Below are 18,562 nucleotides of genomic sequence, written 5' to 3'. Positions count from 1 at the left end.
ACCTCAAAAGAAATTCCTTCCCAACATTGCCCGTGCAGTTCTGTGCTGTTTTCCTGTAAAACAGGACAATGGCACGGGTGGATGATTGATGGGGAAAATGAGACCAACTGACACTTCTCCCCCATTGTTTCCATCTTTCAAGGCCCTTGGATATCCGGGGCCAACACGATATTTTTGCAGGGAATTTTGTTAAATATGAGACTAGATTCAGTGTTAATTCCATAGACTAAAACTATGATTAAAAAATGTTCATCAACAGCCTTTTATCCGTAAAAAAGACTAGACTAAGACCAGCCAAAAATAGACCCCTGATGACTAAAACTGACTAAAAGTAAGTTTAGTTTTCATCATGATGACTAAAACCAGGCAGAGGGCTGTCAGTATCGGTCTGGTCCAATCGACAGTCATGTTTCCTAAGGGAAGGATTCTGTCACCACTGTAGCAGGACTGAATACTGCAATTGCTGTGCTCATGTTGATTAACGCTAGTCTTCATTATAAAAGGCTGAAACAGAGAGTACAGTCTACCCATCCTCTTTGTAAAGTGTCTTAATAATTTTGGTTATGGATTTGCAGTATACAGACCCAGATTAACTGAACCCACCCAAAGATAGAATCTAAAAACATGACTATACAGAATTGCAACATTTGGAAAAACTATTCTCAAATTTGAATGAAAATCCAACAGTTTGGCTTAAACACACATAACAAAAGAATCAAAATACTTATAGACAGTCTATAACAATGGAAGGACTACCAGACAAACTGTTCTTCAAAATGGAAAAGCGTGTGGAATTGATGGCATCAAATCTAAAAGCTGCTGTGTTTAAATTATTGAGTTTCATATTTAAGAGTGGCATGAAGTGAAATTTGGGGCAAATTTATCAAAGTAGAGCTCAGAGACTCAAACCCTGTGGAGAAAGTCCACCTTGAGTTCTGTAAAACCATTTCAGTTCCACAGGAACTGTCCAAACCACAGTTGCAGAGCAGAGATGGATCAATTGCCTCTTATTTCAAATAAAAGAATATATATATATATATATATATATATATATATATTGGCAGAAATTTTGATCCGGATATTGCCATTTTAACATATCTGTCAATATACAGTATACCAAACCGATAATAGTTAATAAGTGTGTGTATAGACAAGATAGATAGATAGATAGATAGATAGATAGATAGATAGAACAGGTTTGTGACAGAAAAATGGAAATGTGCTGGTGTTATAAATAAGGATGCTGAAGCACTCATTTAGGTCATGTGATCGGCAGGGTTTGTTAGTTTGTCAGTTTGTTTGCAACATAACTCCAAAAGTTATGGACGGATTTTGATGAAATTTTCAGGAAATGTCAGAAATGGCATAAAGAAGAACTGATCAGATTTTGGGAGTGATCCGGATCACCTTCTGGATCCAGGAATTTTTAAAAAGGATTCTTTACTATTGGGAGATAGGGCTAATTGCGGAGGTCTGCGCTCTCCTAGTGCTTTTCTAGTCTTATGTTGTTTGCTCAGTAATTTTTGTCAGCAAGAAGTATGTTGATTGGTTCATATAAATGTATACATTGTGTAAGAGTGGCAAATAAAGTTATGTTATAAAACAAAATTTTTAAAAAATCCCAATCTCTCTCTTTTTCTAGGACACCTCTTGCTCTGTCTCTGTGACGTCCCAGATATGGCGCAGCTTTTGGTTTCGACTTTAAATCAATCGAGCTCGTTACAGTAACCGGAAATACGAAGTGGCTTCTTTCAGAATAAAAGTGTGATATTGGTAAGGTTTATGGCGCGTGTATGAGATGCACTGCCGTACAGTTCAGTTTAATTAATCAGTGGCACTGAAAACACCCGCTTGCATTTCCAAAAGCATTGTAAAGATTAATTAATAAATCCCATATTCTATTAAATTACAGTAAAAAAAAAAATAGCTGTCTGTGGGCTCGTTCTGTTGGCTGTAAATTTTAACTGTAAAATGCATTGTATTATAACATTTCAGCTGCATTTCAAGGACACTCTGTCACAATCTATAGCAATGGCACAGCAAAGGTTGTGATAATATGTGTTAGTGTAATGAATAACAGTTTAATCAATTGCAAGAGTGTATGTCATCCTCAAAACAGGAAGAAAAATGCAAAATTGCATATAATTTTCACTTGTTTGACAAAACATTAGAAAGATTTGATGAAACAGTTTGATTAACCTTAATTTCAGAGGGGGAAAAAAGGTAACTATTCAAACAGTAAGCATTTTGAAAATTATGAGAAGACTAAAACAAAAGTCTGATGAAGAGCAGCTATGCTAACTACTTTTTGTGCAATAAATAACTTGGATTTTTATGGCCCTACATGGTGTACGACGTTATCCAGTTTTCCAACACTAGTAAAATTAGCAAATACCCCCCCCCCCCCAAAAAAAAAAAATCAACAGTTTTATTTCGAAAGAAAATCGGAAGTACTACATTTGAATTGTACAACGTAACTTGATCGCCGTGTCCCGTATCCATCCACATTGAAAACACTCAGGTAACGCTCTAGCTTCTACAGCGACACATTTCATATAATTGCATGTATTGAGTTTACTGTTCATAATTTAAACCCTATTGTGTTGTATGATTACCACTGGTAGGCTGAATGTGTAGTGTTAGTATTAACAATCAAATGTTTAGTATTTGTCGAAGTAAAGTTCACTAGTAAGTGTTGGACAGCAGGGCTAGCCACATGCTAGTCGTTAGCAAAGGATTAGCCCTGCTAACAATACGAAACTACTGTTAGCTCATGCTAGATACCTGCTTTCAACTTTCACGGTCAACTGCTATAAATTAGCCGGCGGTGCTCTGTACCAACACAGACAACAACTGACATTACTGAAAACATCCACCTGAATATGAATTGAAAACGGTTAGGGACAGGTTAAACATGTATGCTTAACGTTTAGCTAAGTAGCTAACATGACCACTAACCGTACGCGCCGTACTGTACCGAATCTGTAGGACGCCATCCAAAACTTCCTTTACATTACTGAAATTTAAGGTTTAATGTGTAAATTAGTAGTACCACATCACCAATATTGCACGTCATTCGAATTTTAACATTCTTAATGATTTATCTTTCTACACGGCTAAAGCATTTTACACAGGTTGTTTTTGATTTCCGCGTTTTTCTGACTTTTTGAAGTTTAACATTAGCTTCCTACTTCTAACGTCACCTGAGAACAGCTAAACACGTATAGAATATATAACTGCATTTAGCACTATTGGTATGCGCCGATTACATAAAACCGAGTCTATTTTGGAATAGAATACCAAAAGCCACACGAATTGAGCAACACAAGTGCTTAAGTTATAGCCAGTGGGTTCAGAGGTGGCTAGCCTCGTTCTCTTGTATTTCCTCATATCACTAAGATTAGCTTTAACATATTGTTATACAATTGTATGGCAGCATGGTTTCAGTTTACATCATTAAAGCAAAAGGAAGTATCGTTCCCACTTGTACGCAGCTTTTCGGCTAGTCTGTACAGAGAAAATGTTTAATAATTAGGATGTATGGAAGCAAATGGCTGTGAAGCAAAACAAACATCAAAAATACTCACCTGATAAATCAGCAGATGTTTTTTTCCAGAACTAATAGTGATGCACATTTCATACAGATGTCGTCGACTAACCTGTTATTGATCCTAATGTTCAGTTCAGATTTCATGCTTAAACTGTATGTCTCCTGCCATTAGGAAATGAGCCTTTTAAAAAGTTAAAGTATTTAATAAATCATCTGCTGTTTTTATTTCAGAAGCTAGACAAAAAAGTAACTGGAAAAAATAGAGACAGCAATGCTTTGTATAAATTGCTTTTTCCTTATCTTTTGTTTTTTACTTATTGCAAAAATGTTTTGACGCTCCTTGTCCTGGTCTCAAACAAATGACCTGTTGCAGTCGATTTTGTCAGAATTGGCAACCATCTGACCACTAGCTTCAATGGCCAATGCAACAAATTGCCTTTATATGATTGCTGGGCTTCTTGCTGGGTGATTCAGATCTACTTGAAACAGAATATTGGACTGACTTAAAAAATAAAAGTTTCTAAGAACCAAAACACAATTGTGAAACGCTGACTACATTGCAGTGTTTGTGTCAGTCTTAACTTTGGTTTAGTCCATGTAGATGTGGAAGTTATGCCGAAGTCTTTTACTGATACCCGATACAGCACACTCAAATAATCAGGAGCACTTTGCTGTTTTCTGTTAGTACCTGTCATTCTGATTGAAGAGGGACTCTACTTCTCTTAGTGGCTGGAGGAAAGCTGGACATCTACTATTTCTATTTCCTTTTCTTTTTCTTCTTTGTTTTTACAGCTTGTTAGCTGGACCAATGGAGACAGCAGGAGTTTGTGAGATTGACGTGGCCACAAGGAGAATTGTAGGAGGCAGTGAGTCACCACCAGACCTGGATAGTCCATGTCAGGTTAGAGATAAATAGCATGAGTGTTTTATTTACTATTATGAGTATTGTTGTTGTTTTATTTAAAAGGGTAACATTTGGGTTGAAGTCAAGAACTGTATGGCCAAAACATCTGATTACAAATCAGACTAGACATATCAGTCTAGTCAGAAGTTGATGTTTAATATCACACTGTGGTGTTGATTAGAGGTGGTGAAAGAGGCCGTACTATTTGGAATGCTGAACCGTACTAGTTTGAAAGCTGAAGGCAGGAACAATTAAAGGACTGCAGTGAGTAACATTTGCCTCCATCAGCAGCTTCTTTGAGAGTTCATGAAGCAGGGCCCTAAATTCTTGGCTAATTTAATTTTTGAAATTGCTATTTAAAGGCATTTATTGATTTTCCCATTTCTGATATGCTATCAGGAGGAGGTTGCTGAGTTTGGTTTGGGTCTTTGCTGTGCTGATGAGGAGAGGGGGGAGACTCCTGGCAGGGAGGACAGTCCCAGTGACCTTGGGGAGGCAGAGCTTGACCCTGGAGGAGACCCTAAGACGGTAGAGGACCAAGCCTTTGGTAAGAATACTACAGCACACCCTGTAGGCATATAAAAACATGCCATTTGTGTGACATGAAATTTACAGCTACTTCTCATGTTTTATTGCCCAACTCATGTTTCTGTAAAACTCCCATACTTGTGCATAAATCTTGCTGTAGCAGTAGTGATGAACCAATCTAACATTTTGAGCTAGGATACCAGGCTTTTCAGAATCTGTGCCCTTTGAAAAGGGTACAGGGTCATTGTAATGTGTCTTAACAGATTTGTGAAAGTCCCTATAATATGTTTCAAAATTTTCATTTATTATTTTACTGTCAGTTTTCGTCATATCAGTGGGAGCATCTTTTAGGACTTGTTTTATTTATTTTGTAATTTTTGTACATCTTTGTCTGGTTCTTTTTTACTGAGAAAGAACTGAAAAATACAATTTGACTCCTGTCAGAGTTTGTACTGTCTTTAATGTTTTGGAAGCCAAAATAAGTCCACATATCTACTATGAATTCAGCAGAAGCCACTCTGCTGAGAAGACACGAGTGACCGGCTTGGTCAGACCAAAAGGCTCGCGTGATCTCGTTGTCTAAAGAGAAGAGGAGTGAAGGGTCTGTGGTGCCTACCGTCAACTAGCAGACTGAAATTAAAATTACACCACAAAACTACCTCACCAACAAAATAAATAATTAACTGATAAGATATCGCTACTACATTTCAAATTATCGATACAGTATCGCTCCATCAAATATTGTGATATTTTAGTGTATCAGTATTTTCCAACACCCCTAGTGGACAATGAATTTTTGTCAGTGTTTCCGTAGCTTCTAAAATGACACTTTTTATGACAAAGAATCTGCTTTATGCATCTGCATGTTGTGAAATTAATAAAGGAAATCCGTCCATCCATCTTCTTAAACTTACCTGTGGTCTGGTTGTGGTAGCAGCAGGCAAAGTAAGTTAAGGCATCACAAACGTGTCTGATTTTGTGCTGAGGATGCAGACACAACTCTCCCTTTGGTTATACAGGGACCTGATGGCTTTCCACAGCGGCCCCAGAATCCCATATTCCTGCAGTATCACCCACATGACCCCCAGGGTACGTGATGATAAGCCTTCTCCAAGTCCACAAAACACATGTAGACTGGATGAGCAAACTCCCATGCTCCTTCAAAGAGCCCTGAGAGAGTAAAGAGCTGGTCCGCTGTCCCACGACCAGGACGGACTCCGCATTGTTCCTCCTGAATCTGAGGTTCGGCAATCGGCTGGAGCCTCCTTTCAGCGGCCTCCAGACTACAAACTTACCAGGGAGGCTGAGTAGTGCGATACCCCAATAACTAGTGCACACCCTCCAGTCCCCTTTTCTAAAAATGAGAGCCGCCACCCAATTTAAAGGAAATGTTATCACAACTTCTCTGCTACAACATGTAAATCTGGACTCAGTTCTAATGTTGTAGTTGTTCTCTTGGCGGCTAAAAGCCTCAGGTTTCCTCCTTAGCTGGGTCAAGATGTTCAACTGACAAAAATCAACGAGCTTAACGTTTTCAATGATCCTGGTGTAGACTTGTCATTACAGCACTTAAAAAAAAATAAAGATACATTCCATAAAGTTATGCTCCTTGTTAAATGTGTTTCTCACACAGCACGTGATGCAGGGGCAAATGAATGGCGCTCACAGCTGTTCTCCAGTATCCAAGCTAAAACCAGAAAATAGGCAGTCATCCTAAACACAGTCCTTTGTTTTTTTCTTTCAGTCAAATTAATTTGCACTCGGCCAGTTTTAAATTAACATAATTACACTGAGAGGACTGCTGCTTTGTATCTGCTGTGGCAAAGTCACAGAAGTTTGTAGAACTTAGCAGGAAATCTGACATCCTCACTCCCTTTTCCTCCGGTGAGCTCCTTTTTATTCCTGTGATGGTGAAATGGGCTGTTGTGTCGTATAGCGCGGGGTGGCCACAGACAGACTCCACAAAGTTTCTCCTTCATTTTCCAGTTGAATTGATTTAAATGTCATTTTGCAACTGTTTTAGTCCCAAGGTAGATTAATGCTTTTCGGCATTAATCAGAACTATTTTGCTGCAGGTAGTGAGAACAAAAGCTGAGATAAATCACTTTCTGTCAGATTACCAACATTTTCAGATAATCCCCAGATATTGACCAGTTTCATTATATATACTAGCAGAAGTTTATAAAAAGGTTGACCACTGCTGCAGACTGAATACACATCTACACATTAAGTCTGTTTTTATTTTGTTCTGGTTCACTTTGCAGGGAAGGAGGTGGTTCTTTTGATGCAGGCCCTGAATTCGCTGGCCACTCCTGAGGAGAAGCTGGCAGCTTTGTGCAAGAAATATGCTGACCTGGTGAGCAAGACCAGTGGATATTTTGGTTTAACCCATGAATTATGATCATATCTCCGACTTATTCAGATTAGTCTATTGTTTATTGAACTGATTGTTGACTAAATAGCTGAGCCCATTAAATGTGTATGTGTGTAGGTGGTATAAAGAATGGAGTATCTTTTTCCTGAATGAAGCCAGAAAAATACCATGGTCAGGCACATAGATAATTGTATATGTTATTGTGAGAAGACCTCCAATATAATATCCAGTTTAGTTTATTAAAACCAGTAAACACAAATATTTTCTGATCCGGCTTTATCCACTGTCCTATATCTACAATAAAGGAAAGAATTAAATCTTATATACTCAGCTAGAGCATACAAATGACCTGTATTGTCCAAAGCCTTACAGGTCTAAACCTAACAGGTATTAAGAAAATTTTTTCTTTCAAAACCAGACTTAGATTGATCAGTTGTTTATGCTACCTGCTTTCTATGGATTAACTTCTCTTGTCAGTCATTTCAACCATTATTATCTAGAACTGTCCTTGTCAGGGTGTCCATTTCTCAGGCTAACAGCATAGTGCTATTTTTCAAGATTTTTATTTTCTTTATTTTTAAAGCAGTAAAACCCTTGTTTGATCAGGATACCAGATTTTTTTTTATAGGTTACCATTATCAAGGTAAATTAATTGTTTTTCTTGATACAGCTTTCTTTCAAATGAATAAAGTGAGTTTGTAATACAGAGTTTTAACTATGTTTACTTTTTTTCATTTGTTTAGCTGGAGGAGACCCGCTGCATGCAGAAACGTCTGAAAGCGCTACAGAAGAAGCAATCTCAGATTGTAAAGGAGAAGATTCATCTGCAGGGGGAGCACAGCAAGGCCATTCTGGCCCGCAGCAAGCTGGAGAGCCTCTGTAGGGAGCTGCAGAGACACAACAAGACACTGAAGGTGCGCCTCTGCCCACTAGAGCTGGATTAATCAACACCATTTTTATCCGCTTACTTAGCTTGTCAGTAACAAGCAACTTTTACTGTGTTGCAAGGCAAACAAGTGTTTATTGGGGCAGACTGCTAATGTGGCCAGTCAGTCCCTGCTGGCTGGGTTTGGATATGAAGAAGTACTTCTTAATTTCTGACATAAGTGGATTCAAACATTTTGGATTCCCCTCTTTATGGCTCCTAATCACAGCATAAATCATTCAGGATTAAACCATAGTGAGAATTTTGCAGTCCATAAAGGTTTGGTGTACCTGCCAGGACCTGCAGTGCCTATGTTGAATTATTCTGATGGCAAAGTAACACATTTGGCATAAGAGGATTGTGGTAGATCACAGCAGCCAATCACATTTTGCTCTGTGACACAAAAAAACAACAACATTGCAGCAAAGTGAAACACGCATTTAAGACATACAGTGTATGGGAGGAATCCAGTGTGATGAAGCATTTACTTCAACACAGTGTGTATTTTATGTGTTGTGGGTACAGAACACAGTTGAGCACACATTTGGTTTTATGTCATATTTAGGTAAGCAAATTCACAGATAGTGGGGCACAGGTGGCCTGGCAGTTGGGTCATGCCCTGTGTGTGTGTGCGGCCCGGGTTCAAATCTTGCTTGCAGCTTCTTCCCACCTGCCTAACCCCCACTATCTCGCCCCTGTGTACGATTCTGCCCAATAAGCCCTTTTTAAAAAAAATCACAGATATTTTAATTACATATTCACAGCACATCTAGGGAAAACATCTCCACCCCTGGATCCAAACAAAGAGACCCCATAGTGCAGAAATGCTGTTCACTTTAGGGATGAATGGACAGAAGACGGAGAAATGAGGAGGAATCTCGCTGTATGGTGATCAAATTTAAGACAAAGTTGTTTGACCCATTTGCCTGTAAAGTCACCAGGCATGCAAATGGTACCATAGATGGAAGTTTGTTGCTGTTTACCATCGTAGTACATCATAAATATTGACACAGTGTAGCAAAAACATTGATATATTTTTATGTTTTTCATGATTTAATTTGATAATTTTGTTTTTATTTTTGTGTTGCTCTATTCCTCAAGAAAGTGTGATGTTTATTATAGTAAATGACGGGGAAATACAAAAAACTGCTGTAGTTGATAGTTCACTGTAAGACCCACAAAAACCCAACAATAAAAGAAAGCAAATTTTTTGTTCTGAAGATTTTCTTTTTAATCTAAAAAAAGAAGGATCCAAGATCAATAAAAACTGAAATCAGTGAAGCCTGGCTCACACAACAAGATAATTATGCTGATCTTTGGCTTTACACCCCCTTCCAAACTCAAATGCCACGACAAGAAGTGACACGGTTTATCAAAAGTTAAAAAACTTTTGAACCATAAATCGTTGCCTCTTACTTGTTTTTCCTCTTGAAGCTAGCCATTGTGCTTTCCCATTGGCACTACTGATGCCTTTGAATCTGTTGCAGCAAGCAGCATTTTCAGCAAACCCGGAACTCGTGAGACTTTTGGGGACTTACATGATTACATCCACACCAGTAAACTTGACATTGAACATCTACTTTATCCATTTTAATGGAATTACGATCATTTATTTCTGCTAGCTCAAATGCTAATGCAAATGCTAACCACTATATTGTGAACAGTGTCAGCCAGTTGCTGGTTGTTTTATAATCACGTCATGCTGCCTGAATAGAAAACGATATAGAGAGATAGAGAGAGCCTGTGATGCAGCCCCTTGTATTATTGTTATTTTAATATTTAGCAGTAAAACTCAGTAATCGGTAGAAAAACAACTAAGGGTCACAGAGATGCTGTACATTATGATTCTATGTGTTGAGTCAAATATAGGTGTAAAATGATTTGCTAGTCTGCACAGTCAGTCCAGAAAGTTCACACTGGTGTCGGATCAGTACTCTGTATAGGTGGACACCCGACACCTTGGTATCAGAATCATATCGAGAAGGAAAAAATGATATTGGACATCCCTAATTATTGTGATTGATATTTAGATCATGATTATTAAGCACAATTACTCATTGATTTTACAACAAATGCATTGCATGCATTGCATTTATTGAAATTAAACACTCAACGCTTTGAAAAAGAAGCAATAAGGAAAATAAATAAGTGAAAACATAAATATGTAAAATATTGACATACAGGAACAGTAAATAAACAAAAACGATTATTTCCTTGACCAAAATATCCCAAGCAGACACTAAAACACTTACCACATGACAAAACTTATGGACAAAATGAGTGTAGCACAATATTTATCTCAATTATCTTATTTCATGATCATGGGAAGTCAAAATTCTAATTAAAATGGTAACATAATTATGTGCCTCACTCCATCTAATGTTAAAGAAAATAGTTACGATTTTAAAAACTGTAATCAGAACTAAAATCAGTATCAAAACATAATGCTGCGATAAGGTTCCTGTTTCAGTAAGGCAGGATCTTATTTACTTGTGGGTTTTTTTAGTAATGAAATGTGATTTTATTTGCTGTCTATGTGAAGGGAACAGGTTTTCTCTCTCTGCTCTGTTCTTGTTGAATTCTTGCTGACCTTCTGTCTTGTCACCTGGCAGGAGGAAAATGCCCAGCGGTCCAGGGAGTATGAGGAGCAGCGGAAGGAGGCCATGCTGCACTTCCAGATGACCTTGAGTGATATTGAGGTGCAGATGGAACAGCACAGCTCCCACAACACTAAGCTGAGGCAGGAGAACATGGAGCTGGCTGAGAAGCTCAAAAAGCTCATCGAGCAATACGAGCTAAGAGAGGAGGCAAGTCTTCCTACCAGCACCTCAGTTTAAGTTCCTCAAGTGCAGGCTGCTGCTCTAGCATGGAAATATAGAGAATCTACCATAATGAATCAACATGGGCTAAAATGCATTCGAAAATACTGGCATATCAGATTTAGGCTGGCATCTAATATTCTAGTTACCTAATTTTAATTAAATAAACATTAGGAAACTGCTAAGAACAAATGCTAACCCTATATCTTTTCCAACCAACCCTACCCTTGCAGCATATAGATAAAGTGTTCAAGCACAAGGAGCTGCAGCAGCAGCTGATGGACGCCAAGCTGCAGAGAATCACCGAGATGATGAAGGAAGTGGAGGAGAAGCAGCAGAGAGAGAGGGACTTCGTGAGTACAACAGTCCTCTTCTATCACTGACACTGTTTTTTGTGTTAATTGATATAAAAGTAGACATGAAGTGTGTCTGTTGTACCTGTGATAGCTGTATAACACACTCTACTTTGTTTCAGCTGCTGAAGGATGCCACAGAGTCCAGACACAAGTGTGAGATGATGAAGGAGCAGGAAACACAGCTCAAACAACAGGTAGACACAAACACGTGGGATTTCTCGATGAATCAGATGTTTCTTTACAACGCAGAGATAAATTCTGGGATATGACCTGGAATATAGTGTGGATCATTATATTTACCTTCAATGGAACTCAACTGAGTTGTAAAGTTTGTAAATGACACCCTGCTGTTCTCATCTTTTAGCTCTCAATGTACATGGACAAGTTTGAGGAGTTTCAGAGCACTCTGGCAAAGAGCAATGAGGTCTTCACCACTTTCAGACAGGAGATGGAGAAGGTGAGGCCAAGACATTTCTTGTATTTATCTGTTGTTGACTTAGGCCTTGTTGTTTTGCTTAGTTTTCCGTTTACGTTTCCAAAAAGTTTCACATTTACATGGCAACATTTTGAAAACAATCTCTATCTACACGAGAACGCAGGAAATAGAAAAACGCCATAGTAAGGTGATTTACTGCACAATAAAACTGTCCCTACAACAAGGACAGTGTTTTTCATGTGTTTTCTAGAATATGTAACATTTTTATCACACACTTGTGCATGAACGTAATCCATCACTAAATCCTCCTCCTCATCACCATCGTAGCACGGCAACAAAATTTTACGGCACATATAAACACAAAAATGCATTGCAAGACCAGTCTTATTACAAGGAAATCTTTTTAAGACTGTTTGATTTTCCAGGGACAAATTTTTCTCCTAAAATCTTTGATTTCTCGTGGATTTTCTCCGAAAGTGCAGCGCTTTCTGTTTTTAGCGCAGCAAAAGAATGATAGCCTTTTCAGAACAATATTTCTGCTTCCCTTTTTTCAATTGTATCTGCTTCTTGGAAGTGATTAACTGACTTTCTTAACCTTAACACAGAAGCTTTAATCCTGTCTCCTCCATCAGCTGCACATTGATATGTAGCCGGCGGAGGAGGAGACAGGGGAGTCTACAGGCTGAAGTTAGTTATTAAAACTTAAAGAATAAATGATAAAGTCCAAATCATTTCAGAAAAGCAGATATATAGGAAAATAGAAATATCATTCTGAAAAGGGCTCCAGCTGCGCTCATGTGCAGCGCCGCGCTTTATGAGAAAATCAACGAGAAGTTAAAGGCTATAGGAGCTGAATTTTTCTGCGGGGAATTAATTATTCTCAGTGGTTATCTACGTTATAAAAGACTGATCTAGCAATGCATTTTTTGTGTTAATATGAGCCGTGAAATTTCTCTGCCTCACTATGATGATGATGATGACGGTGATTATCATGATGATCGATAAAAAGATAAATGTAATCTTTTAGAAAATTATAGGCATGACTTTATCTAAAGAATGTGGTATTGATAGCTCTCCAAACAAGATTGTGTCCCCTTTCCTAAATCCAGCTGTCTGTGACATGACGAGCAGTAAACCACATCAGACGGCTCGGCTTGAGCTGCCATGGCTGGGTTCAGAGTGCTGCGACACTTGTGCTTGACAGCTGATTGCAGCCGTAGTGGACATGTGCATTTTCAGAAAGTGTCGTTTTCCCTGTTTACATGGAGATGGGGGCTTTTTGAAAAACTTCCACCCTGGAGCCTGTTTCCAAATTGTTTTCAGGCACCAAAACGGCATTCTCGTGTAGATGGACAGCCAAAACACTACAAAACTTTTGCATTTTCACCTGAAAACGTTGTCGTGTAAACAGGGCATCAGCTCACTTTTTTGCAAGCTAGCTGTTAAATATTTTCATGTAACCACCAGATGACCAAGAAAATTAAGAAGCTGGAGAAGGAAACAACTCAGTGGAGGACAAAATGGGAGAGCAACAACCAGGCCCTGCTGCAGATGGCTGAGGAGGTGATTTTTTTTTTTTTCCCCCCCATAGTGCAGAGCATGGGTCAGGAGAAGTGTAGCCATTCAAATGCACTGTAAGCAGTGGCAAAAGTCAATCCTGGCTTGGTCCAGATGAATCCACAAATACCTCATGTGCTCTGTAACTTGTATGTTGTTTATATGCTTTGTCATGTAGCTAATGACAGTCCTTTGCAGGGGTGGAGATTAACCCCAGTTCCATAGGTACTCATTTCACATTTTTAAAACCTGAAAATCAGTAATGTAATTCCAAGTGTCATGGGTCCGTGGCGTAATTCTGTTTTATAATACAGAAACAAATCGTACATAACTTCATGAACAGGGAAACAAAGAGTCCAAGAACATCAGCATTGGGAAACAAATGCAGAACCTCTGACTTGTCCTCAGGTCATTTAAAGGGATACTTCAACATTTTGGCAAATTCACCCATTGCCATAAGTCCTATAGTCTTAGTAATAGGTTTGTTACCTTTAGTTGCCGGTGCAAGCTATTTTTATATTGGCGGGACTGAGATATGAGCTGCTCTGCCAATCTTATGGAGTCTTATGGTATTCAAGCTTTCCCTCATCAAACTCATTAAATACACTATCCAACAACTCCAAAACACTCTTGTGGACAGGTTGTGACCTCCACATTCACCACACTATGAAATAATCATGGAACATTACAAGACGGAGTTGTTTTAAGGGCAAATGCAAAGCTGGAACTACCAAGTAACTACGGCACTGCCACAGGTGCGCACTGTGTCTCTCCGCCCAGTGGTTTACTCGGAAAGTAGTTCCAAGTGTTTGCTTCATGCGTCGTAATGTTACATAGTTATACGTTATTATTTGTATTATTATACAAAATGTTGAAGTATCCCTTTAACTTTGGCTTCTGCTTTAAGTAACATGCAGACTCCTAATGTAGTTTAACTGCTGCAGTACTTATCCTTCTCATCCACTCAGATTAACTTTGACAAGCGTACTCAAACTTGGTGAAAAGTCCAGTCAGTTGAGCCATAGTCAAAAGTTACTTTCTCACTAATTGAGGTAACATTTGGTTAGACTGTGATGTGCTCAGGCTCGTCTTAGTAAAACGACTTTTGGGAGAATGTTGATAAAATGTTAGCATGATGTGTTTAAATGTCATGAAAAAAACAAAATTATTATTTTGTGAAGAAAACATCAGTGAATATAACTGTTTTAACTGAGAAATAGAATTAAGAGTATCAAGTTAAAACTATTTTATTTCCTAATACTAGCTTTATTTAGCTTACACCAATTCTGTTCAAACGTGTTGTCATTCATTTTTGAACCAACTTGTCTCTCATGGCAGCAGAGTTACTCCCTGCTCTCTGCTGGTGTTGCGATGCTAATGTTCAGTTAAGCTTCCTACGACAGACACTTTCATTTTCTGCCAAATCAGTCACAATAAAAGTGTCTGCTTCTCATTTTCATGACAGGTTTTTATTTTGAAGAGCAACATTAGAAATGGAGTGTATTCATCAACTTAAGAACTCAGACTGCACATAAGAATACAGGACAAAGTGGGTTCATACTGCACATACATTAGGATGCCTGAGGTCTTTAAATACAGAACTAGAAAACTTAGCACTGCAACACCTGCTAGTCATATCATGAATGTGTCTCAGACTTAGAGCTGACAGGTCCAGTAGTGCAGACAGATGAGTCCCCCAATCAGGTTTTAGCATTTAAATAAACTGATAAGGTGTTGTCTCTCTCATGAGTTGGCGGGGTTTCAGCATATTCAACCAACATGAACCCTAGAGCAGATGTTACCACCTCGTTTTTCATGGTATTGAAACTTAATTTTATTTTCTTTGAGATGTTTTCTCAAAGAAATGGTGGTTAATAGCACAGCGCTTTACTCAGACATTAAAGGAGCATTCATACAGGTATTGATATCAGTGAAAATGAATGAGCCCTATCCCAAGTCACATGGAAAAAAACACCAATAATTCTAGAGCTGCTCATGCCCACCAAGTCTAATGCTTGGTTGCTCTGATTGGCCTGTAATAAACAAGACGGAGCGTTCATCCAATCACAGACTGAGGCTTTTTCAAAGGGTTCTGCCCTTCCCAAAAGCTGAGACATATCCCATGCAATGGGCATGTGGAATAGTCTAGTTAGTATAGTTATAGGTGCTGGGGACTGAAGGTTTTCAACCACAGGATGTCTGAAAAATGCTATTTTTTTAAGCATGCTCTATGTGCTACCACTGCTGTAGACTTCTTGTTTAGGCAAACAGAAAGCTCAGCAAAATGCTGCCCTACAAAATGTTAACTAATATAAATGCTGTTTGAATTGTGAGTCAGCTTTAAACAGCACCTCCACAGAGATTTCCGTAGTTAATGAAGTTTCAATGTGCTGTCAGACAGTTTAAGGCAGAATTTGTAGTCAACTTTCTTCACAAGTCTGTTGTTTTTATCTGTTGAAGTTTCCTTTTTGTCTTCAGTCACCTTTTTGGGGGTTTCAAAGCTTTGGCAATGACGCTCATGGAATATTGTGTTGTGTTCTAGAAAACTCTGCGCGATGGCCACTTCAAGGCGCTGCAGGGAAAGCTGGAGCTGCTGGAACGTCTGTGCAGAGCGCTGCAGAAGGAGAGGAATGACCTCAACAACCGCCTCAGCCTCCTACAGGAGCAAGGAGACAAAGGGACCACAGCAGCCTCTGAAGCCCAGCCAGGAGAGCCTTCAGCAAGGGAGGAAGACGAGGAGGATGAGGATGAGGAGAGCTCAGAGCAGGGTGAAGGGCTAGAGACGGAGAGCATCCACCAATCTCCCAGACCACCTGAAGAGGACCCAACACCAGCCAACACTGACAAAACCACCACTGCTGTGACCACATCGGCAACCAGCCAGCCTGCAGAGACGCCGCCCACACAGCAGGACTGAAAGTCTGTACGTGAGGGCGCCCCCTTCAGTCTAGTTCAGTAACTAGCCAGAAAAATGAAAAATGATCTTTGATGGAAGTAGAGATTTATTTCTTCATGTTTCTTTTTTTATTCTAGACCTGTCTGTCCAGGTCTTCCACTTAACCCTAATTTTTTTCACATGATAGCTGAAGAAGAATGTAATGATTGAATCATAGCTCAAATTTGGATAATTGGCTTTATGGTGAGCACTTTTACTCTCCATTAATTTTCATAGGAGAATCCATGCAGTCAAACTTGCCTTTAATTTTTCTCTGAACATGATCTGTTCCAGTTGTAGCTGGATTAAAATTACACACATATAGTCACAGGTCACATTAATTCTGCAGCCTTACACTCAGAATGTAATGTAAAAAGCCGGGAGAGATCATTAGAAGCCGTGCAGATTGAGTGCAAAGTTGCTCCATGTTGGCATTTGTACTGGAAACGGAGTGTTGTCTTTGTAGCTGCATCATGGCATATGGTTGTTCATCATCTCTTAATAAGAGCAGAAGGAGTCACAGTGAAATTAATCAGCCTGCCCCTGTTACAAAGGTGCCATTGTAACTGTGTGGTTAGTGTGGAATAGCTGGTGATGTACTGATGACTAAGTGGCCATGCTGGGAACATGCTAACACCAGCAAACCACTATGGCCCACCAAGCTAGCTGGCTTGCTTATGTTAGCATCTTAGAAAGCTAGCTAGAAGAGCTGCCTCTTTGTGTAGAAGAATGTTAAGTGGTTTGTTATATTTGAATCCAAAATACTGAAGTGCAGTAGCCCCACAGGCTGTGCCTTACATTAACAGTCATGAACAACCGGCAGATGAACAAGAAGTAGTTGACGTCCTCTAAAATCATCTGTAATAAATCAGTGTGATGTGCTGATCTCTTCAGACACACTTTCTCTCTCTTCGGTTCTCAGTGGTTGAGTTCATGGTCATGTTAAATGGAACTCTGGGATATAATGTGCATAAACTCATGAAACCACCACATTTAAATCATGGGAAGAGATGAAAGCTTAGCGAATGTACAAATGCTCTACTTGATTTGAATTTTCATCTCACGTATGCTTTGTGTGTATAAAGGTTTCTAATTGGACCAAAAGAGGGAGGCAGAGGCTGGAAGTAGCATGCTACAAAAAACCTAGAACATTACACATCACATTGCCAGGATATCTAGAACACTTCAGCGTGTGCACAGACGTGATAAAATAAAGTAAGACGAAGAAATCTATTGTCATCCAGGTCCTGTCAAACAAACGGTCCCTAAAACAAACTCTTGTTCCTTTTCTGCACTTTCTATAATTGATCCGCAGTGTCATCTGACACTTTTAGTCATTTTTCCAACTTTTTCTACCATCAGTCAGGGAATAGCTCATAATTTATCTGCTGCTCTGCAAGAGGCCAGACATCTTTATAACAGCACTAAGTTTTAAAATGCCTCTTTCTGAAGTTCACTGCTCGAGCATCCTCCTGGTGGGTGATCCCAAATTTTTAGGGTCCATAACAGCTCAGTGCTCATTAGAACAGAGTTTATGTTAAAATCCAAGAAGTAGACTCAGAGAGCGCCCACCTGTGTCTGATATTTCCAGGCGTTTGTCTGATTGACCTGTGACTTCTCCTGCTCTAAACTCCTCATGCATTATGTTCTCACAGTTAAAGTTTCAAACATGATTGACATGAACATGTACAGGGTCAAGGGCTGTGTACATAATTATTCCAGTAGAGGACAGGTGCAGTCAGGCCCTAAGATGACAGGACACATATTGCCACCCCCTCCTCTTTCTTTGGCGTTGCCCTGGATAGACTCTCAGGTAATGTCAGAATCTACCTCTGCAGGAGAGACTAACTGTGAAAGAAGAGGCATGAGTCACCATAGCTTTGGAGAGCTTTATTTTTACTAAAAAAAAAAAAAAGAAAGATGAGCCCACGACCCCTCTTTGATTGTACAATGTTCTTAAAGTCCTGTCTTGCTTTTCAATAAACATTTTGTAGAATTTGCAAACACTGGTTTATTTCCTTTTTAATTCAGGCACATTTTGAAAAAACAGAAAATTGTATCTTTTTTCTTGCAACTTATAAAAATGTCGGGCTTGAAATATTTCACGTTTTGTACCTAATCTATAATATTTTACCGTAAAAATCAGACAAAAACATCCCATTTTTAGGAATGCATGTA

At 39.0% G+C, this 18,562-nt stretch overlaps 1 protein-coding gene across 1 annotated transcript; it reads left to right on the top strand.

Annotated features, from left to right (window-relative positions):
- The first annotated feature begins 2,443 nt into the window (after nucleotides 1–2,443).
- On the top strand, nucleotides 2,444–18,332 carry txlng (taxilin gamma). The gene is made up of 11 exons (XM_041793792.1): nucleotides 2,444–2,521; nucleotides 4,343–4,451; nucleotides 4,854–5,001; nucleotides 7,247–7,338; nucleotides 8,100–8,270; nucleotides 10,894–11,088; nucleotides 11,334–11,453; nucleotides 11,576–11,650; nucleotides 11,821–11,913; nucleotides 13,360–13,455; nucleotides 15,992–18,332. Exons 2-11 carry the CDS (start codon nucleotides 4,359–4,361, stop codon nucleotides 16,364–16,366), a joined length of 1,458 nt encoding a protein of 485 aa, XP_041649726.1. The 5' UTR covers nucleotides 2,444–2,521; nucleotides 4,343–4,358; the 3' UTR covers nucleotides 16,367–18,332.
- The last annotated feature ends 230 nt before the right edge of the window (nucleotides 18,333–18,562 follow it).

Source organism: Cheilinus undulatus, linkage group 1 (genome assembly GCF_018320785.1).
Source record: "Cheilinus undulatus linkage group 1, ASM1832078v1, whole genome shotgun sequence".
NCBI classification, from domain to species: Eukaryota; Metazoa; Chordata; class Actinopteri; order Labriformes; family Labridae; genus Cheilinus; species Cheilinus undulatus.
The sequence above is the reverse complement of the archived record's forward strand: the minus strand, read 5'-3'. Positions and strand labels throughout refer to the sequence as shown.

Bases quoted from the DNA above. Each gene is read 5' to 3' on its own strand.
- txlng (XM_041793792.1), top strand. From the start codon at position 4,359: ATGGAGACAGCAGGAGTTTGTGAGATTGACGTGGCCACAAGGAGAATT. The intron at 11,454-11,575 runs GTGAGTACAACA...ACTTTGTTTCAG, and splicing joins AGCAGAGAGAGAGGGACTTC to CTGCTGAAGGATGCCACAGA. The intron at 13,456-15,991 runs GTGATTTTTTTT...GTTGTGTTCTAG, and splicing joins TGCTGCAGATGGCTGAGGAG to AAAACTCTGCGCGATGGCCA.